The 25,026-nt window shown below is 48.9% G+C and overlaps 1 protein-coding gene across 11 annotated transcripts in view; it reads left to right on the top strand.

The window, feature by feature from the left end:
* Positions 1-24,814, top strand: part of ZFAT (zinc finger and AT-hook domain containing) — a 236,882-nt gene extending 212,068 nt beyond the window's left edge. For 9 of the 11 annotated variants that reach the window (XM_054498875.2, XM_063669101.1, XM_054498874.2 and 6 more), the window contains one exon: positions 23,884-24,814. In XM_054498875.2, the coding sequence (XP_054354850.2) occupies positions 23,884-24,123 (240 nt within the window). In that variant the 3' untranslated portion in view covers positions 24,124-24,814. Of the gene's footprint in view, positions 1-15,885; positions 16,778-23,883 lie in introns of those variants that run through there. The other 2 variants (XM_054498876.2, XM_063669102.1) reach the window with 2 other exon arrangements.
* The last annotated feature ends 212 nt before the right edge of the window (positions 24,815-25,026 follow it).

Genomic DNA, 25,026 nt, shown 5'->3' with positions numbered 1-25,026 from the left:
TTCCTGCTTTACTGAGACCTGATAAGAAATACGTTGTGTTTGTCAGAGTTTCTTAGAGAAACAGAACTCATAGGGGTATATGTGTGTGTTTGTGTGCGTGTGTGTGTGTGTGTGTGTTTAAAAGAAGGAATTGGCTGATGTGACTGTGGAGGTTGACAAATCCCAATGTCTGCTGTCAGCAAGCTGGGGTACCAGGAGAGCCAATGGTGTGACTCCAGGTTGAAGGCTGGCAGGCTTGGGATGCAGGAAGGGCCAGTGTTTCAGCTTGAGATCAAAGGCAGGAAAAACCAGTGTCCTGGCTTGAAGGCTGTTGGGGAGGAAGAATTCCCTCCTTTTCAAAAGGGGAGGGTCAACTTTTTAATTCTGTTTAGGCCATCAGCTGATTGGATGGGCCCCACCCACACTAGGGAGGGCCATTTGCTTTATTCAGCCTGCCAGTTTAAATGTTAATCCCATCCAAAAACACCCATCACAGCCATACCTAGAATAACGTATGACCGAATATCTGGGCACCCATGGCCCAGTCAAGTTGACACATAAAATGAACTATTACACATGTACAAATATGTTTCAGGCTATGAGTGTCTCTTTTGTCAGTGAAAGACTGTTATTTGCTTCAAGGGTGAAATTCTGTTTCACAGAAACAATTTTGGTGGGCAGATTTCATGTTGATTTAGTAGCTTCCAGAAAACATGTCCATTGGCAAATCCATATTCCTATCGCAGTTGAGATTTTGATTCAAGGTTCAGGAATCAGCTCCATCCTGCGTATCCTTGAGAGAGTCACAGCTGAGGACTGTGCCAGTGTGGTGCATTGACCCCCAGGAGTCCTCCATGGAGCACCAGCACTCCACTCAATCCTCCTGGCCATGAGCAAGCAAACCATTGTTGCCACTGCCCCCATGGGAGTAGATGTCCAGTAGGAACTAGTGTTAGCAGCACTCTATGTGGCAGGCCTGTGTCTCTGTCCACATCGGGCATTTCCCCTGCAGCCCAGGAGTTGGCTGCCCTGGCTTATGAGCCTGGGGTGGGGAAGGGGTGTCACATGCACTGCCTGCCAGTTTTAGTGCCTCCTGGGGTTGCCCCTCTCTTCTGTTGGTTGTTTTCCTGCAATGTGCTAGATGCTTCCACACTGTGTGCTGGGGCCTAAGTGGGAAGGAGCAATTTGGACTGCCTCAGACCCATGGGTACCCACCTCTTCCCCATGCAGGCCCTTAGCCGGGCACAGCACAGAATTATTCTGCCTTAATCTTGTCAAAATCCCAAGTGTTCCTCCGACGTGCTTTAACCACTGATCAAAACGAAACAAACAGAAAACCAAGCAGGAACCCCACCTTTGCCCAAATCACCCCACTTTCTTCTCCCAACTGCTTCTACACAACCTTTGCCACCTTCAGCCTTCACGTGGGTCCCCGTGATGGTTGGCAGTGTTGGGAGAAGAGCAGGCAGAGCCCCCACCCTGGGCTCAGCATACAGAGTGAAGCCTGAGAGGGAGCTTAAGTAGCAGTTCTTGCTGGAAGACATATGTTGGTTGCCAGCCAGCATTGGAATTGCTGTTTGTTATTTGCAGTTCATTGTTTTTTGCAAGAAAAGGCACTCTACTTCAGTGGAGAACACATACACCAGTTGCCTGTTTGCAAGGAAGTGCACGTCCAATCTGTCATGTTTTAATTTAAGGCCCTGAGTAATGTGTTCCCCTGACCCCTTTCTCACTGCCCATCTGGACAAGGGCTCCTGATGGGGAGAAGCTGCTCTGCAGAAGGGACTTCTCAAGTGCAGCCTCTGGCTTGAGAGAAGCCTCGTGCCCTGTGGGCCACCTGAAGGGATACTTAGACTGGCCTCCTCCCGTCGAGGGGCAGATGTTGAACATTTTATAAGACTTGTGGCGAAATAATGAGGAGGGGGATCTAGAAAGTGACTTCTATAAGGCTTCAAAATCTATTTTTATTTTTACTTTTAAAAACAAGCGCTCTATTCTACAACTGTGATTGTAGCTACACAGCAAAAGATCTGACAGAAGAACCTCATTGGTGCAAGATACTCTTCTAACTCTTTACAGATTGTGGTGTAAGAGAGCCTGGCCATCTGAATTGTCTTAAAGTGGGACCGAGATGAGATCTCTTCTCTAATCCTAGCCACAAAAAGGATTGAGTGAAGTCCATCCCATTTTTCTGTTATCCCTCTAAGCTCAAATAACTGGTGAGTTAATGGAATTTTCCTTTTCTTGTTCCCACAGAGGCACTTTTTTGATTTCTACTATAAACAAGTCTCTCCCTAACTTCAACACAATTCTCGCAGTGCAGATAAAAGGAGAGTCACTGGCTGGCTTTTCTCTTACTTTTCTTTCCACTCACCTTTCCCCTTCAAAGCCTCCTTTGACTTCATTTCATCTTGCCTGTGCATGTGTGGTACATTACGATAGCAGACCTGTATTCTCTCGCACTGTGATGGAACCCTAGCATCTTCGGTTGTATCGTTTACTCCACTTTCCCGTTATGGTTTTTTTCTGTCATTATTGTGGCTCATCTAAGGAATCAAATCCTTCCAAGAAGATTAAGAGTCTGTATAATTGTAGAAGAATTGATGGTAACAGCAGTTTCCATCTGCCATAACTGCTTGTATTTTCTGTTACTCTTCATTGTATTTGGATGTCACACCCACTCCATCCTTGCAGACTCTAGTGTAATGAGTCACGATGGATTCAAATGCCTGTGGAAGACCCAGGCAAGAGAACTGCACGTGTCCTCTGTAGGCAGTCAAATTGGTTGCGTATCTCCAGGACCGAAAGCATATGTACCCACGTGCTTCTTAGGCCTCAGATGATCTAATACTAGATTCTTAGGCATCTGCTCAGGATTTCTAATAGATACCTATAATCCAGGTTTCACTTTTATCTTTTAATGCCAAGTCCTTTTGATCTTTGTAAAATACTGAAGTCTCACTGATGACTTTGTTTTTCTCGCTATATCATAGCCCTTACTGTAATGACAACCACTTTTCAGCTGCACGCTTTTGTTGGTTGGTGAGGTTAGGCTCCTGCCTAATGAACTCTGCAGTGCAATTTATTTGATCCCGGGCCTCTGCCAACTTCAACTGTATGAAACTCCTAATTATACATGCAGGTAGCCTCTTAAAAGTGTTCTCATACTTCACATTCCTTATAGAATGTTCTTTCTGTTGTTGCGGAATGGTGACCTTTAGCATGTAGAACAAAAAGTTCATTCAGAGTCTTAGCAATGGGTTACTCTCCCTTGTCACTTAATGCCAACTCTTGTCCTTTGTAGGCCTTTCTTAGTTCTCCTGTAATTGTTTGAACCTTTTATTTTTATTTTTCTTAACTAAAACTTCTTTCAGAGACTTCTGCTTCTGGTATGACTTTGGACGGCTGCTACTCCACGTTGCATCCTCTCCCAAAGCTCATTTATTACTTGCTGAGCTGTCTTACACCATAGTAGTTACGGAAAATTCCATTTCTTTGTGAAATTTTTAAAGTAAAAATAGGCCCCGTGATCTATCTGTGGCCATATGAGAAATGGTCTGAAAACATAGAGAACAAAGGTTATTCTCTATTTCATTATGATGCCTTTTTCCCATACAGGCCATCCTTAGCTAACCTGAGGATGCTCATCTATCCAACTTCGCTTTTCTTCCTTTTCCTAAGTCCCCATCTTTCTGCTATTATGCCCCAAGAAGCTGCAGCCTTGGTTGGTGCTATTTGCAGAATCACACTTTATTTGAGTTTTAATACTGCTGAGTTTATTACTGTTTGCTTGGTGCCTGTTTCCTGACCCATGTCCTTAGCCAAAGCAGGTTGGTTTTAATTGATATCTCCCCTCCAGGCAGCTTCACCCTGGGAAGTTGTCCTTGCTGGCGGAGATCACTTGGTCTATTTCAAGTTTGGGGCCAAGGTCAGGCTGTAATAGCCCTGACGGGAGTGAGCCAGAGCTGGCCAAGGCCAGGCTGTAGTATCCCTGACGGGAGTGAGCCAGAGCTGTCCCGCATATGGAGGAGAGCGCTGTGGGCCCTCTGTAGACTTGTCCTGCTTCAGACTGGCCCTTGTTTTTCGTTCCCACCAGAACAGTAGTCTCCATCCTGGCTGGAGGAATTCCCGGAAACAAGAACTCTTGGTGTCCCCTTCCTTCCTACTCCTCCTATCCATCTGGTGTCCCCACCTGGTGGAGGGCCTCTTGCCTCCTTGCCTCTCCCACCCGACGTCTGCCCTGTCAGCACATGCGGTGGCCTCCTGCTTCACAAGGGACCTCAAATAGTCCCTCTGGCTCCCGGCTACCGCCTTCATTTAAGCCCTTGCTACTCAAAATGTGGTCCCCTGGCCAGCGGTGTTAGCATCAGGGGGCTTGTGAGAAATGCAGACTCCCTGGCTTCACCGCACCCCTCCCAAATCAGGCTCTGTGTGTAACCAGCAGCGGGGGCATCCTGGCTCCACCCCAACCCTACCAAATCAGGCTCTGTGTGTAACCAGCAGCGGGGGCATCCTGGCTCCACCCTAACCCTACCAAATCAGGCTCTGTGTGTAACCAGCAGCAGGGGCATCCTGGCTCCACCCCAACCCTACCAAATCAGGCTCTGTGTGTAACCAGCAGCGGGGGCACCCTGCACATTAGAATTTTAGAAGCCTGTTCTCAGCTGTCAGTCCCCCTCCCCTGGCTCACAGAGGATACTGTTCTCTTTCCATCCTGCTGCTCTGAGATCCAGTTTTCACATAGAAGCCGGGGCGATCTTTTAGAAGTATCATTACATCACAGCAACCCTTATTTAAAATCCTCCAATAACTCAGAAAGTCTACAGTAAACTTAAAATAGAAGCTCTCCATGGCCCACCAGGCCCGACAGCAAGGTGCCCGCCTCTCTCCCTCCACTTTCCTTCTTGCTTCATGGTGGGATGTTTCAAGAAGACCCACCCTGCCCGTGCTGACTGTGGGCGGCACAAGATCCGGGAGCAGCTGCTTCCGCATAAAAGCAAACACTCCAAGAAGGAGCACGACCTACGGGGGTGGGGATCCCTGCATGTCAGGATAACCCCTGCCCATTAGGACACATCAGGTTAGACCCTGTGGTCAGCTTCAGCTGTTGGATTGTCAGGTCCTTCCTGCCCTGAGGGGGCAATTAGGAAGGGAATATTATCAGAGGGGCAGAAGCTCTCCTCCCTCTCCAGGCAGTGGTGAAGTTGGGGCCACGGGGAGGAGTACCCTCCCTCACCCCATCACAGTTCTTAGGAACTGTATCACAAACCATATCTAGTGTGGTTGGTTATACACATGGCTTTTCCCCCCAGCAAACTGGAAGCTCCATGAGAGCAGGTGACAATTTGGTCTCACCCATCTCTGGGATCTCTAGCACTTGGCTCAGGGCCTGGTACATTTTAGAGGCTTCATACACATTCAAAACCATAAATGCCAGATCAGATGTTGGGAAGCTGAGCTAGTGGGGCCCAGTTGCCCTGGGTGTGACTTGTGCTGAGCAGCCTCATGCTCTCCAGGCTGGCAGTGCATACCCTACCACAGGAGCTGCAGGCCTCTGGGACAGAGCTCCCCTGCCTCGGTTGGACAGCATAAGGGGGTATCTCTGGAGAAGCCCGTTTCATGGGAGTCACCCCAGCTCATGTCACAGTGGATGGAGGAGTCCTTGGCACAGCCAGTGGTGTAGCAAGGGGCTAAAAGACAGCCAGACTGCTTGGGTTGGATCTGTCACATAATAGTGTGTGACCTTGGACAAAACACTTCTCTTCTTTGAACTTGTGTTTCCCCATCTATAATGGGAAGATCATGGAACTTACTCCAAGGGGCTGTTGTATGCATTATACCTAATTATGCAAAATGAAGCCACTGGCCCTGTGCCTGGCACGTGGCTGAGTCAATAAATCTTAGCTCCTGTGATCATGGAAACAGCATAGCTCCTTTCCTTTTACTGTGCATGTAGAATTCAGCCACAGCTGTTTCTGCTTCTGGTCGCTTCCATTTAGCAGGTGAGTGCTGACGCTGGTGTTGTCTAGGCTCTATGCTTGGCATCAGGAGTCCAGGATGGATAAGACACCACCTTTTTTTTTTTTTTCTTTGAGACAGGGTCTTACTCTGTCACCAAGGCTGGAGTACAGTGGCGTGATTATGGCTCACTGCAGCCTCAACCTTCCCTACTCAAGCAATCCTCCCACTCCAGCCTCCAGAGTAGCTGGGACCAAAGACGCGAACCACTGTGCCTGGCTAATTTTTGTATCTTTTCTAGAGACAGGACTTTGCCATGTTGCACAGGCTGGTCTCGAGCTACTGGGCTCAAGTGATCTGCCCGCCTTGGCCTCCTGAAGTGTTGAGATTACAGGCGTGAGCCACCACACTGTGCCAGATACCACCTCTCATGGCAGAGCTTGTTGCTTGGTCCAGGGAGGTAAACACATAGTTACACAAATGAACATGATTGTGGCTCAAAATCATTTGACCCCTTACAAACTCCAATAGTTGAGTCATTGTGAGTAATTCCCTTAGAGGAGGCCCTGGGGGAGGCATGATGATGAACCGAATGCTCATGTTCCCCCCTTAATTCATATGATTGAAATCTAATCCCCAAAATGATGGTATTTGGAGGTGGGTTCTTTGGGAGGTGATTAGGTCATGTGGGTGGAGCCCCATGAATGGGATGAGTGCCCTAATAAGAGAGGAGAGAGCTTGAGCTCTCTCTCTCCACCATGTCAGAATACAATTACAGGTCAATAATCTGTCCTTGGAAGAGGGGCCCGCACTGTAACCTAACCATGCTGGCGCCCTGATCTCAGACTTCTAGCCGCCAGAACTATGGGAGATACATTTCTGTTGTTTATAAGTCACTCAACCTGTGCTGCTTTGTGACAGCAGCCCAAGCTGAGACCAGGCTGCTTTGGAATTGCAGATGCTGAGGGACATTGCCCAAAGTCAGGGGAGCTGGGCAGGAGGTGGTTCTGTGTGAGAGAGACTTAAGACCAGGCCAAAAGAGAGTTGAATTAAGTGGAATTAAGTAGATCTTCCTACTCCGAGAGAGAAGTACGTGGGTCATGTGGATTTGAAGAGCAGGAGCTGGTGTCTCTCTGGGGTTTCAGCATGAGATCGGAGACTGTCATGTCAACACCAGTAAGGTGAATGTCAAAGCTTCACCGGTGCTCAAAACAAGAAGAGAGAGTTTCTTTTTCTGTTCTTAGATCTGCTTGCTACTAATGAACTTACCTTGATAAGTTTGATGAGTGATTTAAATGGTTTATGTTTTGTTATGATAAACATATTTTAAACAAAAAATAAAAACACTTTATTCCTGGGAGTTTGGTTTTTCTACCTTGGGCAAGGGCTGTTGCTCTGTGGTCATCCAGGGAGGAATACAACCTGGGTCCTGCCAGCTCCATTTTCCTTCTCTGCTTGATTACCAGCAAGGCCCTGGTGGGGTTCTGTGGAGGCTTCAGGTCACTCACGTTCAAGTACTGGGAAAGAAACTGCTAGTGGAAGCAGATTGCTTAATTAGGGGGAGAAGAGTGTGCGTCAGCTGAGGAAAGGAGCCAAGTGCTTCCCCAGCAGGCACCAAGACAGCATCCTCGAGGTGGCCCGTGAAAGGGCAGTGGATCGATCCTGTCCCCACAGCTTTATTGAGCACCTGCCCTTCAGGTTGACAGAGCCACCAGCAATGAGAAAGGCCAGGGCCTGCAAGGATGGTCACGGGGGTGATTTTGTGAAAGTCAGGCAGGTGGAAATGTACAAAGGAAACTACTCCAAAAGTACAGTGGAGGGGACTTGGGTGAGAAAAAATCTGAAAGGTTTGCCCAACCCCAACAGCTGCACAGCTGTGCGGGGATCACCAGGCAGGGTTGTGGAGGGAGGAGAATGTGTAGGGAAGAGAGTGCTCCATGTGTGAGGACCGGGCAATGCTGTAGAGCTGCCACGCCCGGCCTGGCACTAAATCAAATAGAGATTCAATGTATGTGCACTTAAAGGGGAAGAAAGTCAAGTATTATGCATAGTAAATGTGTCTAAATATCAAATATTTGTGAGGAGGGAGAAGCTCTGCCTGCCTCCTTCCCTTTCTTGGTGAATCTGCTCTGAACTGTTTCAGCACAGCTTTGAAATATCTCCTGGGGTCCACATTTGAATAATTCAGTTCAGTGTTTATTGAGTGCCTACTATAAGCTGGGTGCCCTGTGGCCATGGCATGATGGTGTGGAGGGGATGTGTGAAGCACACGGGCAGCAGCTTAAGTGTGTGGGAGCTTGGCTCAGCCGGGGAGGGGAGGGGGCGGCAGACCCTTCCTCCAAGGAGGGCCGGCATCCAGAAGCAGTCATGAGTGCCGTGCGTCATGCACCTGCCCTGTGTCAGGCACTGCCCCCCACCCCGCCGTCTCATTCCCACACACTTTCTCTACCATGTGGATCTCTCTAGTTTCCCACAGTTTATGAGAGAAGGTTTCCTTTTCTGGTCAAATGATTATTCAGATCAAACTAAGCTACACCTAGACTGCCGAGACTTGCAAGAGGTACAAGATATTCTAGTCATGGGCATCCTCTTTCTGTTGCCCAGTGAGTTGGTTTGGCCAGTATGGAAACCTTTTCATCCTCTTCTTACAGCACTGAGGCCAGGAAGCCTGCATTGCTCCTCTCAACCTGTTTCGAAGGCCCTTCTCTCTCAATGAAGAGAGCTGGCCCTTCTCGTTCCCCTCAGGCCCGGGGACCTGGTGGACAAGTCCGTGTTGCAGGTGGACAAGCTCTGCAGGTTGCAGAGCTCTCCGGTGCCTGGGGCTTAGGAAACAGTGTTGCCCCTGTGTCAGCCGATAGTGGAGTCTCAGTGTTGCAGAGACCCAGGCGACACAGGAGATGGCTGGTGACTGCCGTTAGCAGGCAGCCTTTACAGCTTAGGCTTTGCACTGTGCATGGGATTTATACTTTCGGGAAAGAAAATGTGTCTGCTGTCTACTTACAACCAAGAGAAAAATAGGGTGGAGAGGCAGCATTATACTGTCTTCCTCCATGAAAGGTGTCCAGCCTGACAGTGGGATGAATCACGCCCTTCCTCACTTCCTGTGCATTCTTTCCTCCCTAAAAGGCTTTAAATCTCCATTGATGTATGGAATGGTTTCTTCCTGCCTGTGAATATCTCCTGATATTTCCACAAGTTTCTTGCACATAATGCCCCCTCAGAACACCCTTCTTTTTGTCCTGTACAGATATATATTTCTGGAGTTAGGAATTTATGATGTTTTTTTACAAACCACATTCATTTATGCGTTTTCTTTCCTCTATAAATTCAGGATTATGTTTGCTGTTTCCCTTTGTTTCTGACTTATACAACTCCACTCTTCACCCAGGGTTGTGAAAGCAAATGTGCTTACTTGTTAACCTTGTAAAATGGTCCTGCCAGTCCCCCTTTTGAGAATGAAAAGGAAGCTATTGCTTGGTTATAATTTAAGCAGTGAGTGAAGCCCTAATCACTGGAAAAATAAGGCTTCTTCCCCAGAGCTTAAACACACACAGGGGAATATTCTACCTGCAAGAATCAACTGCAGTGTTCTTTTTTCATTCTTGTTGTTGGGTTGTATTTGGATTTTTGTCTGCAGTCCTCTAATTCTTACCATAACATGGAGTCCGCGAATTTCTGAGTGGAAGGGACCATAGAAGATGTTGGCCATTTGGGAGGAAATAATGAATTGCACCTTTTCCTTTGATCTCGAGGTTTGGAAGCATCTGAGAAACAAGACATGAGTGAATCAGATGGTAATGAGAACAACAGGAGAGGGAGAGGAGTTGGAGACCAGTTGAGCCATCTAGTCACAGGCAGGGCTGGGCAACAGCAGGGCAGCTCTTCCTAGGAGGGCAGTTGCTTGCTGTAGCACATGGAGTCTCAACCCGATGGACCCAGGACTCCCCTTGAATAATGACTACCTTATAACACTCCTTTTACTCTCGTGAAATGAAATTCATAGGTTCCTACACATGCATGACTTAAAAAAAAAAAAAAAAAAAAGAACCTCTAATGTCCTAACTGAAATAACAAGAGGTAAATGGAAAGTTATTAATAATAAAATAATAAATTGAGTATTTTAATCTTCAGACATGACTATACCAAGATACAGTGGTTGGCAGGACAATGGTGCCCCAGAGATGTCCGCGTCCTCATCCACAGAACCTACAAAAATATGTTAGGTTTTACATGGCAAGTGGGAATTAAGGTTGCTAATTAGCTGAATTCAAGATGGGGAGATTATCCTGGATTATGCACATAGGCTCAGTGTGATCACACGTGTCCTTAAATGGGGAAGAGGAAGGCAGTAGGGTCAGAACCAGAGAGATGACATCATAAGAAAGACTCAGCCAAATGTCATTGGCTTTGAAGATGGAAGCAGGCCACAAGCTAAGGAATGCTGGGGTCTCTAGAAGATGGAAAAGCCAAGGAAGTGGATTCTCTCCTAAAGTCTCCAGCCGGGATCACAGCCCTGCTGAAATGTTGATATTAGTTCAGTGAGACCCATTTCAAACTTCTGAACTCTAGAACTGAAAAATGATACATTTGTGTTGTTTTAAGCTGCTAAATTTCTAGTAATTTGTTAAAGCAACAATAAGAAAATGAAATAAAAACCTAACGATGTGGTCAGGTGCCATCTCCTAAGTGTAGTGTCCACTCTGGGTGCACCAGCCACAAGCACAGGCCAAGAGCACATTGTGACTTGAGGATGAGGCTACTAGTGTGAGCAGCATCGCTGGTGCTGGAGGGCTTTCCTAAAGCAAATGAAGTACAGTCTTCCCTCGCCGGAAACAGCAGTTGTATTTCTAGAAGAATGCAGCACACAGACAGTACTTTGTGTTTACATGTGAAACAGTTAGGTTCTAGGTTCAGATCATCATAAATAAGGTTGTTGTTATTGTTTATTTTTATCCTTGTGACTGTTTGGGGGAAAAATTTAGAAGTCATGGTGAGAACAGAACAATTCTTGGTTGTGAGGGACATTCTGACGCATTGTTGCCCACACCTGCAGCTTTCTAAAAGATCTCTACAAGGGATGGAGGGTTCTGCCACTGAGGTGCACTGGCTTCAGGTGTGGTGGAGGAGGAGGGCTCTAGGCAGGGGGAGGACAGCAAGGCAGACAGGAGGCCAAGCCACAGGCTTGCATTTCTTCTCCAGGCCCTCTGAGGGAGGTATGTGAGAGGGCAGCAGGGAGGCAGGACTTGCCTCTCAGACTTCTGAAAGAGTGGGAATTCCTGCTTTATGGACTCAGGAATGCAGGGAGGAGTAAAGGCAGACTCTCCTCTCAATTTCAGTGTCCATCCTGAGGAAGAATCCAGTCTGATGGTCTTGGAGCAGCTATTTGCATAACTTTAGCAATGGGGAGCTGGTTATATCAATTCCAGATAGCAGCCCACTGTATTCCATAGCCCCTCTGTCAGCCCTGGCCCCCGCCAGAACCAGCAGTACATCTGATGGCCGCTCATGTGACAGCCCCTTGTGTATTTGAAGGCACAGGCATCTTTTGGGCCCTGCATCTTCTATTCTCTAGACCAGACATCTCCAAGTACCCCAGCCATTTTTTTTCTAGAACTGGTCAGCCTTCTTGGAATGTTGACTGATGAGTCTTTAGTCCTCTTCGTGGTTGAACCCAGGCATGGACTCCAGGGGAGGTCTGAAGCTGACGGCAGTTGGAAGAGATTGGGATGGGACATTGTCCTTCTTTTCAGTGAACTCTAAGCTGCCTTTACAGTGACCACGCTTACCATTCACTCACCTTGATCTTGGTGTCACCTCAAACCCCTGGATCTCTTTCACATGTACTACTCTCAGATTCTGTGTCTCCCATCTATGTTTGTGGCATTAGGTGGTAAACTGAGGCACAGACTTTTATGCTGATCCACATAACTAAAAAGTTGCTTAGGGGCTTTTGTGGTCAGACCTAGAGTGAGAAGCAGCGTGGCCTGGCCGGGGTAGTCCTGTGGGGAGGGGAGGACTGGAGCGCTCTGGCCTGCATTTCACGGTGGAGCTGACTGGTCCCGCAATGCTTTGGACGTGGAGTTTGTGTGAGAGCAGAATCTGGGCTGATGCCTAAGCCTTTTGGTTTGAGAAGAGGGTGGATGGTGGTGCCTTCTACCGAGAAGAGGACAGAGGAGGGAGGAGCAGGTTGGGTGGGTAGGAAGTGACTAGTTCCAGTTAGGCTTTGTTAACTTGGAAATGACTATTTGACACCCACATGGATGTGTCTAGTAGGAAATATGCTGTGCACATTTAAATTTCAGGGGAAGGGTTTGGTCTAGACATCCATTTGGGAGTTGTCAGCCTGAAGACAATATTTGAAGCCATGAGCCTGGCTGAGATGATGGAAGGAGGGGATGCAGAGAGAGAAGAGCCCTCCTGGGGCTGAACGCTGGGGCCCTATGCCACTTAGAGGTCCAGAAGCAGAGACAGACGCAGCAGAGATGGAGAGGGATCAGCCAGAGAGGATGGAGGACGCTGAGGAGGGAGCTGTGCTGTGAGGCAAGTGAAGAAAATGGCCCAGGAGAGGAGCAAGGGAGGGCTGGAGGCTGCAGAGTCTGAGCAAGGTGCAGACTGAGCTGTGAGGGTCGGACCAGCCAGGGTGGCAGTCACTGCACTCCGAAAGAGGGCAGGCCCGGGGAGCACTGGGCCTAAGATCCTCCTAGAATGGGTTGAGAGGGGATGGGCGGGGGTCAGATAGGCCATAGAGGCTCCTCTGCTGGCCCCCATCACTGCACCCTCTTGCCATCTTCAGGCCCATCCTCTTCACGGGATACCAGACTGTCCCTGGCCTCCCTACCTGGAGGCTTTCTGCCTCCTCTTCCCCATAGTCCCCTCCTACACCTCAAGGGAGTGAGCTTGGGGGTCTGATCAGGTCTCTGCTGTCTAATAGAGAGGCACCCATTAATTTTAGAGTAAAACTAAAATTCTTATACGATCCTTCATGATCTGGGTCCTGATGGTCTCTCTAGTATTTTTTTTTTCCTCTTTGTTTCATCTCTTCCCCACCCCTGCCCACCACTTGTTCTGTGCTCTGGCTATACTGAATTTCACTGCATCTTGTTCTGTGCTCTGGCTATACTGAATTTCATTGCATTTTGTTCTGTGTTCTGGCTATACTGAATTTCACTGCATCTTGTTCTGTGCTCTGGCTACACTGAATTTCATTGCATCTTGTTCTGTGCTCTGGCTATACTGAATCTCATTGCATCTTGTTCTGTGCTCTGGCTATACTGAATTTCACTGCATCTTGTTCTGTGTTCTGGATATACTGAATTTCACTGCATCTTGTTCTGTGCTCTGGCTGTACTGAATTTCACTGCATCTTGTTCTGTGCTCTGGCTATACTGAATTTCATTGCATTTTGTTCTGTGTTCTGGATATACTGAATTTCACTGAATCTTATTCTGTGCTCTGGCTATACTGAATCTCATTGCATTTTGTTCTGTGCTCTGGCTATACTGAATCTCATTGCATCTTGTTCTGTGCTCTGGCTATACTGAATTTCACTGCATCTTGTTCTGTGTTCTGGATATACTGAATTTCACTGCATCTTGTTCTGTGCTCTGGCTATACTGAATCTCAGTGCATCTTGTTCTGTGCTCTGGCTATACTGAATTTCACTGCATCTTGTTCTGTGCTCTGGCTATACTGAATTTCATTGCATCTTGTTCTGTGTTCTGGCTATACTGAATCTCATTGCATCTTGTTCTGTGCTCTGGCTATACTGAATTTCATTGCATCTGTCCAGCCCTTGGGCTGTTGCTACACCCTTTGCTCTGCCTGGTGCTTTTCCCCATCTCTTTACACCTCCTCCCATTTTTCAGACTCGTAGGAATCCCACCGTGTTACAGACCAGGGTCATCATCTTCAGGAAAGCATCCCTGGCCACCGGCTGCTTCCCACCCCACCTTCCCCTGACCCTGGCAGCCCAGGACCAGCCCCCTGTCCTTTTCTTCCCTGGACTGCAGCCTGTTGGGGGCAGGGACTGCATCTGGCCTCATGGTTCTGTTTCTAGCCTCCACCAGGGCATCTGATACATGCTAAATTCTCAGTGGACAGAAGTTGTCTGAAGTATATGTGGGAATTGAGCACATGAGAGATGTGACACTCCAAAGCAGAGAGTGGGTGGCTTTCAGAGACGGCTTATTCAACAAATGGCCCCACCTCTTATGGGTGTCTAAACACAGAGGCCACCTTGATTGTCTTGCAAATCAGGTGCTGATGTTATGTAACTGCACGTTCCTAACTCCACCCAAGGAGAGTGACAGCTTTCCAGTCTAGCAGCTCAGCACAAGCACTGGCCTTTCACACCTGTTCCCTATGCTAGCCTTGTTTTCTATCCATCTTCTGCTTTCTCAGTCACTTCCGGTCCCAGCAAACTTGCACCAACCTGCCCATCGGCCAACTTCATTAGCAAAGGGCCGCTGAATGCTCAGCATGGGAGTGCTGTTTACCTGTATGAAGGCCCCACTGAGCAGCATCTGGGCTGTGAGGTGCCTCCTGAAGTCAGACCTCCACTCTTCCCTAGATGTCCCCCTGGAACCGCAGTGCCTGAGCTGCTCTGCTTGGGTCTTGCTGCATTCATTCGCTCTCTAACTAACACTCTCTTATTCCTGTGGTTGCTCAGTACGGAGGTCAAGTCCTGGTGGGGCATCTTCCTTCCTCTTCACCTGTGCCTCATCTGTTGGTGATTTGAGCAAGACTTCCACTCTGCACTCTTTATTCCAGTGATTCATTCAAGAAGCAGCATTCACTGTTCACCTTTGTGCCAGGAAGGCAAGGGAGAGCACGACACAGGTTGCACCTCCTCAGAGTGGCATAAAGTGCTAGCTGGGATCCAGTGCTGCTGGTGTTTAACAGGAGTCAGCACAGTGTTGTAGGGGGCACTGACGGAGCTTCCTGGAGGAGAGGGCATGGATCTGAGTCCTCAAAGGCAAGAAGGGATCTTTGGGAAAAGATGGTGGAAGTTCACAGGCGAGAGGGCATGTATGTTCAGGAACCAAAATTGAGTGTGGGGGAAGGAGTCAGGCAGGGAGGGCCTTGCCTGTCCAACAGGGTAGCTTGGCCTTTGTTTTGAAGGTTACAGGAAGCCGTGAATATTATAGAGAAGGCTATGGGCTTTGGAGGTTTTTCACTTGGCTTCAAATTCCAGAATCTCCTGTTACTAGCTGAGGGCTCACATTGACTCTCTGAGCCACTGCTTCTCAAAGGGATGCGATGGGAATCCCCTCACCCTGCCTTCCTCACAGGGCTCCATGAGAATTACAGGAGGTATAGGATCCACAAACACTCTGTAAACTGGGAGGGGCCTACCTGTTCAGGTCATTATGAGAAGTGACGGTAAACCAGGGGGCAAGTAGTGTCACAGGCTACAGAAGAGAAAGAAGGAAAGGAAGCATGAGCGAGGAGAGATGTCTTCTACCTGCAGGCCTTTGTTGAGATTTAAAGATGGAGATACACAGGTGTAGCAATGGACACAAAGCCATGCCCACACCTGCGTACATGTATACACACATATCACATCCATGTCTGTGCACAATATTCATGTACACACACACCCATAAACTTCCACATAAGCCTGGATATCCACGTAGACATATGCAAATATATGGACACATACAGACCCATATACATGCACATGTACATATACACACATGGACACACACCTATACATACAGATATACACATGAACACACATGTACACACATGCACACCCATGTTCCTGCACACAGGCATGCACGTGTACATAGCAAACCCTCACACACGCCCCTCACCCATATGCACACTGCCTGCATCTAGCCTTCGATTGGCTCCTGTCTTTGCATCATTGCCTCTCCCATGCCTGATCTCATCAAGTCCTGCTCATCATGGTGCTCACTACATTCTCTGTGGTGATGATCTTGACAGTGGCTGTGTTCTCCTGGTGGCTTTCTGCATTCCCTGTGCCTCCCCTGAAACACGGAAGGCTGGATCTGGATCTGGGGCTACCTCCCAGCAGGTTCTGAGAACTGATCCTGAGAACAACAGGAGTGCCAACAAGAGGAGAAGAAAGAGTGGCTTCTCTGTTCGTTTCCTGAGCCACAGCCCCAGGTGCCTTCCTTTTCAAGGACATTAATGACATCTGCGAGAGGGCTGTTCTCCAAGACATGGTTTAATAAATAGGAACCTGATTCAATTTATTTAAAAATGGTTTTGAAACATGAAGAATGCCTGAAGCGAAACGACCTCCTGGTGGTGGTGGCGACAGTGGCAGAGATGTCGGTGGAGTTTCTTTCCCCTGAAAAACATAAAGGATGATTCCTGTCCTAAAGAGACCACCCAGCTGGAATTCCGGAAGTGAAGGCAGTTCTTCTTCCTCCCAGTGCCTGACGGAGGGCACAGGCTTGCGGGAGGGCACTGGGAATGTGGGCAGCATCTAAAGGCAGCTGTGTTGGCGGCAGCTTTGTTTCAAAGGGATGCAAACCCAGTAAGAGGTTAACTGATGCCATCCCACTGTCATTCTGGTTTTTCATTTTAGGGCCAACAGGGGTTTTATTTTAAATTCTTTTATTCATCACTTATTTGTGTGTTGAGAGCTAAGTTCAAATAATTTGGTAGGTTCTGCGTGGTCTGATGAAACCCTGGAAATTCCAATCCCCTGTCAGGACTGAACAGGAAGGCGGCCCCAGCCCCTCTGCACAGGCATGTGGGGAACTCGGGCACCAGGAGGTTCTTCGCACTGTGTTTTGAAAGCTGTGATGCGAATTTGTGGTGTTTATCATATTCCACCAGCAGTTTAAAAAATTGTTACTTTAAATACCCAGCTAGTAAGAACATTTTCCCTTTCTCATTGCTACCTCCGTGGGATTCAGCTGTAAGATTCAGCTCTGTCTCCTCTTAATGAGTCTTTGTTTGTCATATTTTGATGTCCTTGAATGTGTCCTGGGGCTGTTTCAATGTCCTGGGGAGGGGTGTTGGTGCAGCCTCTGACACAGAAAGACCTATGTTAGGGGGTTGGGTTTCAGAGGCTGTGGGCCAGGTTATACACTGAAGTGTCCCCATAGGCCACTGCCTTCCCCACAGTCTTCCTGTTTGGCAAGACACCTCCCCATCAGTGTCAAGGATTCCAGAAAACGTGTGTCAGATGAGGAGGGGTTGTCCTTCCTGCTTCAGCCAGCCTCCGGGCATTTTTGAGAACATGTTTCCCAGGCAGAGGGTACTTTGACAGAGGAGTCCATCAGTGCCTTCTCATTAGAGAGGAAAGAGAGGAATGAAAAAAGACTGTGCTAGGGTCAAATGCAGGAGGCCAGTGGGAGAATCAAGAAGATTGTGTGGACCCTGACACTGCGGCCTCCTGCTTGGCCAAGCCCAGAGCTGTGCACAGTGGCCTGGCTGCTGGGACCATCAGGCTCAGAGGCCTGGGGGAGCAGGGGGGAAGCAACTACGTAACTCCTCAGGACCCAGTGGGTGGGCAGAGCCCCCCAGGGCAGCTTGTCATCCTCCCCTGAGTCCGCCTCTCCTCTAAAGCTAGGACACTAAGACTTCTTAGGGTGCTGCGAAGACTAAGTACCTAATACACATAAACTCTTCACACAGCACCTGACCCACAACAAGCACTTCTTATCATTCCAGATTGTAATCTCAGAGCCCTAGATCTGTCCTGATGATGATGTCTCCATCATCATCATCATTGTGTGTTTACTGCTTTCTTTGTTCATCCAGGGATGGTCCCAGCTACTCTGGAAGCTGAGGCGGGAGGAACTCTTGAGTCCAGGAGTTTGAGGCTGCAGTGAGCTGTGATTGCGTCACTGTACTTCAGCCTGGGTGACAGGGTGAGACCTTGTCTCAAAATGATAATAATCATTACAACTATTATAAATAATATTGTTATTCCAGGGAAAATCTACTTGGCGTTCGCCCCTGCCCAGGTGCCATGCTGGACATTCTGGCTGTGTTCTCCCAGTAACCAAAGTGCTTTGTGGCTTGGTGTGAAGTTGCCTCGTGCAGGCTGGGGAATTTTGCAGACCAGAAGTCAAAAAATCTGTGCTCTATTTCCAGCAGTGTGGCCCTGGGCAGTTTATTTTCTCTGAGCCTTGACTTCTCTTCCATAGAATAAGGTGATTGGACCTTTGGGACTTTTGGAGCCAAAAGCGACTCTCCTCCATAGACAGTGCACCATCTTCCCTACTTTCAGATCATCTGTGGGGCTCGTGCCAGACAGAGTTTGAACCAAGGGCAGGCAGCAGCTGGCCCTGGAGTCCATGGCTGCTCCAGATGGTTCTCTTTATCATCACTTCCAGGTTCTATACGTGGGCAGTTCTACAGCTATAGGTTGGTACAAAAACTGCAGTTACTTTTGCACCAACCTAAATCACCATCACCTACTATGTGCCTACCAAGAGCATGGCACTGGGCTGGGCACGGAGGAGCCAGCGCTGTGCTTGCTTCTGGGGAGATCTTTGCAGGGGTGGATTGTAACAAGCCTTTGTGCACTGGCTCCTTGGGGCACCCTTGGAGCACTGTGGGAGCAATGCAGGACCCACCTTCCTTAAGGAGGGTTTCCTGAGCTAGAGGAACTTCTGGGATTTTCTTAAATGTTGGGGGAAGAAAGCTTAACCTGAGAGGAATGGGTTTTACAAAGGAAGTGATGAGAGGAGCTAGAGGAGAAGGAGAAGGCAGAACAGGCAGGGGAGTAGAAAAAAAGCAAGACAATGAGACAGCCAGAGCCATAGCCACTGCCTGGCACACAGCGGAGTATCCATCGACGTTTGCTGGATGAATGGATGATGACGGGTTAAAGCCAAGGAAGACATGGGGTCTCAAGGGGAAGCTGCCCTTCAGCACGAAGAGAGCCCAGCAAAGTGCCGGTCCTGACAGTGATCTTGTCCTGACTCCAGAACACTGGAGACAGTGGAACAGCAGAACGCAGTGCCTGATTCAGTGAATAGTCTCTGCATCCCAGGGGTTAAGGGTTTCTATCAAGCTATCTATGCTGCTGCTAATTTATCTGACAGATGTGTTAGATACAGCATTTGGGGAAAATGGAGTACTCATCTCAGGGGATAATGACACTGTGAACGCCATATTATTTCTGTGGTGAAGAACAATTTTAAGCCTGTGTTAATAGATTAAGCTACTAGAGTGATTATTTTGAACAAAGAGAGTGGTTGAGAGTTCTACAGCCAGCCTGAGACTAATCAGGAGGAGTAAAGAGTGATAATTTAATCATAATCATATCAACTCATAACATGGGATCCTGATAGTGGCTGTCACACTACACCAGCTGAAGGAGGTTTCTTAACCACCCAAACTAAGTTCCAGCTTTTGCTTCTTTCTGGCTGTTTGACCTTACATAAGTCACCAGGCCAGGAGGAGCTTCAGTGTCCCCATTTGTAAAATGGGAACACAAATGCCGAAGGCACAAGACATTGTGTGTAAAGAATCGGGACAAGGCATGGGAGAATGTTTAGTAAACCGCAAGTAGCTGGGTGGATATTGGGTGCCGTGGGAGCAAGGGAGGAGGTGCATGGTTTGTAAAAACTGCATGAAAGCAAACAGAGTGTGATCGTATACCATGAAATGCACAAAGGGGGTGCACTATGCAGAAAGCCTTATGAACCCCTTCTGTAAAGCAACCCACTCTCCCTCCTTCATCCTCTCTACATGTTAGCTTTTTGTGACGTGGACATCTGTGTAGGCAGCGTCTGCAGGGCCAGCAGAGCCACTCGTGAACACTGGGGAGAGTGTAAAGGAGGCACAACAGCAGGCTGCAGGGGACCTTCACGAACCCTGCGTGTCTTGGACGCTCAGTAGCATGACAGGGCAACAGCGTGCCTCCCCGTCACATTTGTGCACACCAGGAAGCCTGCTGTTTGCAGGACTTGTGAAATACACATTACCATTGCCTCCATTGCTTTTTCTGATGAATTAAGCCCAAAGGATGACGTTGGGAAACTTTTTTGTACTCTGATAATTAGCAGTGGGTGAATTTCGTGGGGATTCTGTTGGACAAACCCTGGAGGCTGAAAATTGAAAAAACAAAACAAAATAAATGGAGAAAGGTTATCTTTAAATAGATTTAATACTTAGAAAAGATACTATGGGCAAATAAATATTTAGAGGGATAATGAGAGAGACATACTTCTCAGGAGGTCTTCTCATGTTAGGCAAGTTTTGATTCATAAACGTCACAGATTGGATGACGCAGGGCCCTTCTTTGAAAACCTTTTGTGCCTTCCTTTGTAAAATAAAGGCTCAATCTGTCAGCTGATGACCAAGGCTTTTCAAGATCCGCCTGCGAACTTCGTTTCAGGCCTCACCTGCTGCTTCTGTGACTTTTGCGCAGCCCTGTTCATACATTGTTTGACAGACATCCCTGAACGCCTCCCACTTGCTGACAGAGGTATGATCTGGAGCTCAAGAGTGGTGGCTGGAGTCTGGCTCAGCCAGGAGTGAAAGTGCCCGGGGGGTCAGAGAAGAAGTCAAGGTGGGAGACCCAGGAATCCTCCAGGCTTTGTGATGGGCAGAAGGAGAAGAGCAGTGAGCAACCCTGCAGTCTGGGAGAGGGCGCGGAACAGAGCCCAGTGCTGGGGAGGAGAGTGGTGAAAGCAGTGAAGAGAGCGTCTCATGCCAGATGGTAGAGAGCGCTCTGGAAGAGTGAAAACGGGACTCTGCCCGGTGGGTTTGGTGACTGGGAGGTGGCCAGTGGCCTTGGTGGGGCTGTAGGGCACACGCCTGTTCTTTGCTCACTCTCTTCTCTCGCCTGTGATGTCCTTTCCCACCACAGACCCTCTGCGGCCAATGCCACCTTCCAAGAAGTGGTCCCAGGCGCTGCTGCTGCAGAGTTATTAACACATCGTTTACCTTCAGGTCAGGCACACTGGCCCCCTCTGCAGCATCTATGGGCAGCAGCTGTTTTCAGGCCAGCGACGGACCTCCTGCTTCCTCCTGGCTGGTCCTGTGAGAACTTGGAGTCTGTCCCCTGTGCTGCCAGGGGACAGGAGGCTGCAGCCTCTGCCCCTAAAAGGCCTGGCCCTGGCATGGTTCTCCTTGTCCTTGGCAGTGATTTCAGCCACTGTCCATACTTGGGCATTGTGGTGTTAGTGTTTTTAAAGGGTGGGAGTTTTTAGCCAGTGGAAAATTTCCATCAGTGAAGGAGTCACTGTCCTGTTTCGGGTTAGCTTCGGTGGCAGTCACTATGTCCACAGAGTGGTGCCATGACCCAGAGCCTGTGTTAAAGCTCATGGATGGGTTTGTCTCCCTGTATTGTATGTGGTCTGTTTACCCGGAGTGTGGAGGGCTTGTTTGCACATGTGGGGCCCTGGGGACCTGGGAGTAAACCATGCCCATCCCTTCACCCTTTCCTTTGTGTGGCATTTACTGACAGGTAAGAGGAGAAAAGATTAGCTGCATGTTGCCTCCCCTTTCCCAGTCTTCTGTCAGGTTTTCTCTTGCAAAGTGAAATAAATTAATATTTACTTCTAAAATCCTGGTTCATGGTACATTTTCCCAGTTAAATGAAATTGAAACAAATAGGAAAAGATGAAAAAACAGATCTCGGTTCACTCTAAAAAAAGAAATCAGTCTAAATGTATTGATAGTTTCCACTCAGAATAGCTCTCCAGCTCCTGGTGAATTCTATCAGTCCAAATCAAAAGTTCCTTCCAATCCATAATTTTGGAACCTCCAGAGCTCACCCCAGAGGAATCTTTTCCATTTTTCTCTCTGAATTAAACATGACCCACCTGTTGACACAGCCCTTCTGACTCACGGAGACTGGAATAATCACAGGGTCAGGATGAGACCCTCCAAGCCAGTTGGGCCCTCCCCAGAGAGAGTGCAGAGTCAGAAGAGGCGGGGAGTAGAAGGCCACCCAATGCCAATTGCAGGCCAGGAAAGGACCCGGACATGTCATGAGTGGGACCTCATTGAGGCTGCCCGAGCACACTTGCCGCTCCCTACACCTCCTGGGAGTCATGGCTCCCCAGTCCCTATGCCCATCCCTATGCCTCTCCTGGGACCCCAACACCGGCACAGGCTGCCCCTGGAGGAGCCCAGCTACTCCACAGCACAGTCATTCACTGTGCCCTGTGCCTGCACCATGAGACTTGGCTTCCTCAGAGGACTGTGGTTTTCTAGTGCCCAGCGTGGCATCTGACACCTGGTGGATTATCAGTCAGCAAATATTGAGCATATGCTGTGTGCCAGGCATTCAGCTTGGCTCTGGGGAAACAGTTGTGACCGGGCAGACATGGTCCTGCCCTTGTGGAGCTTGCAGTCTACTGGTAGCTGGTAAGATGACAAAAGTTCTGTAGAGTGAAAGAATGAGTGATTGACATGCTGGAATACCTTCCAGGCAGCAGCAGGTATTTAAGAAAGTGTGGTGAGGCCGGGTATAGTGGCTTATGCCTGTAATCCCAGCACTTTGGGAGGCTGAGGTGGGTGGATCACTTGAGCTCAGGAGTTCGAGACCAGCCTGTGCAATGTGGAGAAACCCTGTCTCTACTAAAAATACAAAAATTCATTAGGTGTGGTGGCACATGCTTATAGTACCAGCTACTTGGGAGGCTGAGGCAGGAGGATGGCTTGAGCCTAGGAGTCGGAGGTTGCAGGGTTGCAGTGAGCTGAGATCACACCACTGCACTCCAGCTTGGGCAACAGAGTCAGATCTTGTCTCCAAAAAAAAAAAGTGTGGTTGAATGAATGAATGAAAAGATTAAGAGGTCAGTACTGTTATTGAGCACCCACTTTGCATATAGAATCTCCTTCCATTCTCCCAGGAATCCTCTGAAGAACACATTTTAGTCCCTGTTTTACAGAGGAGTAGACTGAAGGTTGTGGGCAAAAGTGTCTTGCCCAGGCCTCATAGCTTATAAATGGTGGAACTGATGCTCAAAGCCCGGTCAGTGCAGGACAAAGCACGTGCTCTCTCCACCTTGCCATTCAGACTTACCTGGAAATGAATGGGTGTCCCTGACACCCCTCTGTAAGTCTGAAGACTCTCTTATCCTCCAGCTAGATAATTCCAGGCCCCTTTGCTTTCCTCTTGTGCCTGTTTTCTAATCCTTCACTCATTTTTGCAGCTCTAAGGTCTCAACTCCATGTCTTTTGTTTCTCATCTCAAGATCTAAGACAGTTGTTATTTAAAAACAGCCCAGAGCTGGCAGCATGAGGGATGTGGGGTATTAGCACCAGCTGGCATTTGGTCTTGCCTGGAATCTGGCGACTTGGAGCTTCAGAGAAAGGCCTGGCCATGGAATCCATGAGGTCCCGTCCCCTGACAGATACCCAGAAGGCTCTCCTGTCCAGCCCTGTGGCAGTGAGTTGCCACCAGCAGACCTTCCCCCAAATAGTTAAGGCATTAGTGTTGCTGGACGGACGACACCTGGGGAAAATCAGGCCTGCCAGGCATCTGCTCCTTCCTAGTATGATACAGATCTTCACACAGAGGCAAGCTCCCTGAGTGTGGAAACACAGAGAGCCCAGGATAGATGTAGTGCCTTTATCACTGCCAGATGGGTGAGCTATAAATATCCAGGAGCACCCCCAACCCCTACTGCTGACACCTGCAGTAAATAACCCCCACCATGCCTTCCAGCCCTCATTCTCTAGGTAACCCCACACCTCCTGGAAGCCCCGGGAAGCAGCTTGGCATCAGGAAACAACCTCGGACTCTGGGTTTGAACTTGGGTTCCACCATTTGCCACAGCTGGGGACCCTGACCACGTTGCCCTACATTGCTGAACCTCATTCTGTTCATCTGTAAAATGGGCACGAGAGTAAGCACAGGCTCGTAGAGAGGATCCGTGGAGAATGGACATGCTCCCGCAGTGCACTGGTTGCTCCTAAACTGTAGTTGTGACTTTGTTGTTACGCTGGACCGGGAAGTAGGCACTGTGTGACCTTTCTCTTGCCCTCCTCCCACAGGTCACCGAGGAGGAGCCCAGCTCCAACCACACGGTCATGATCCAGGAGACGGTCCAGCAAGCGTCTGTGGAGCTTGCCGAGCAGCACCACCTGGTGGTGTCCTCCGACGATGTGGAGGGCATTGAGACGGTGACTGTCTACACGCAGGGCGGGGAGGCCTCGGAGTTCATCGTCTACGTGCAGGAGGCCATGCAGCCTGTGGAGGAGCAGGCTGTGGAGCAGCCGGCCCAGGAACTCTAGAGGACATGTGGCATCGGATGGCCACAGGGCGGGGCTGCCAGGCTCTGCAGGCACCCAGGGTGGGGAGGCCATCCTTCCTGCCCTACCTACAGAATGGTGCTCTCCTTTGCCCTCCCTGCCCAGCAGCCTGATGGGACTCTCCTAGTCCAACTTGGGGTGGGCAAGGCAGTCAGCATCACCAGCAACACCACAGGACCCTCGCCCCAGCATAGACACACACCCCCTGACCCTTACCATCTGCTTCCTGAAAGACTTTAGCGTCAGCTCCCCTACACACACCCTATACCTTCACCCCTTGGTTCAAGATTCAGAGACTCCCAGTCCCCCTCAGCATCCTCCCTGAATCACAGCCACAGCTCCTTGACCTCCATCTAGGTGCCAAATGTTCATCTGCAACCGCTATGCAGTCTGGTGAGAGGGAGACAGCCAATCACGTAGAAAGTGACCTTACGGGTTTTTAATCACTGCTGGGTGGGGTGTGGGTAGGGGGATTGTCCTGGCTTTGTCGACAAAGTCCCACTTCCCCAAGTATTGAGGGCCCTTGGTATCAAGTGAGGTAAATTCACCCGTCACAGGGTCTCGCCGTACCATCCTGGAATTATTTCACTTTTAAGATAAATGCACTATTTCACTGTTCGCCTCCCATTCTAAGGAGGTGAGGTGGATGGAATAAAAGCAGTTCCTGTCTGAATGCTTTGGTTCCTCAGGCGGGATGGCTTACATTTCCCCTTCCCAAGTTGAAATCTTGGATTTGGGGCCCACCCAGAAGGACCCCATCCAAACCCAGGCCCTTAAAATGCAGTCAATGATGCTCTTTCCTCTGCATTTAGGTTTGCTTTGGAAACTTTTTGAGGTTAATGATCTCATTTTTGAGGTTAATGCCATTTCCTGGCACCCAGCATT

This window comes from Pongo pygmaeus, chromosome 7 (assembly GCF_028885625.2).
Source record: "Pongo pygmaeus isolate AG05252 chromosome 7, NHGRI_mPonPyg2-v2.0_pri, whole genome shotgun sequence".
NCBI classification, from domain to species: Eukaryota; Metazoa; Chordata; class Mammalia; order Primates; family Hominidae; genus Pongo; species Pongo pygmaeus.
This window is presented reverse-complemented; position numbering and strand designations above follow the sequence as displayed.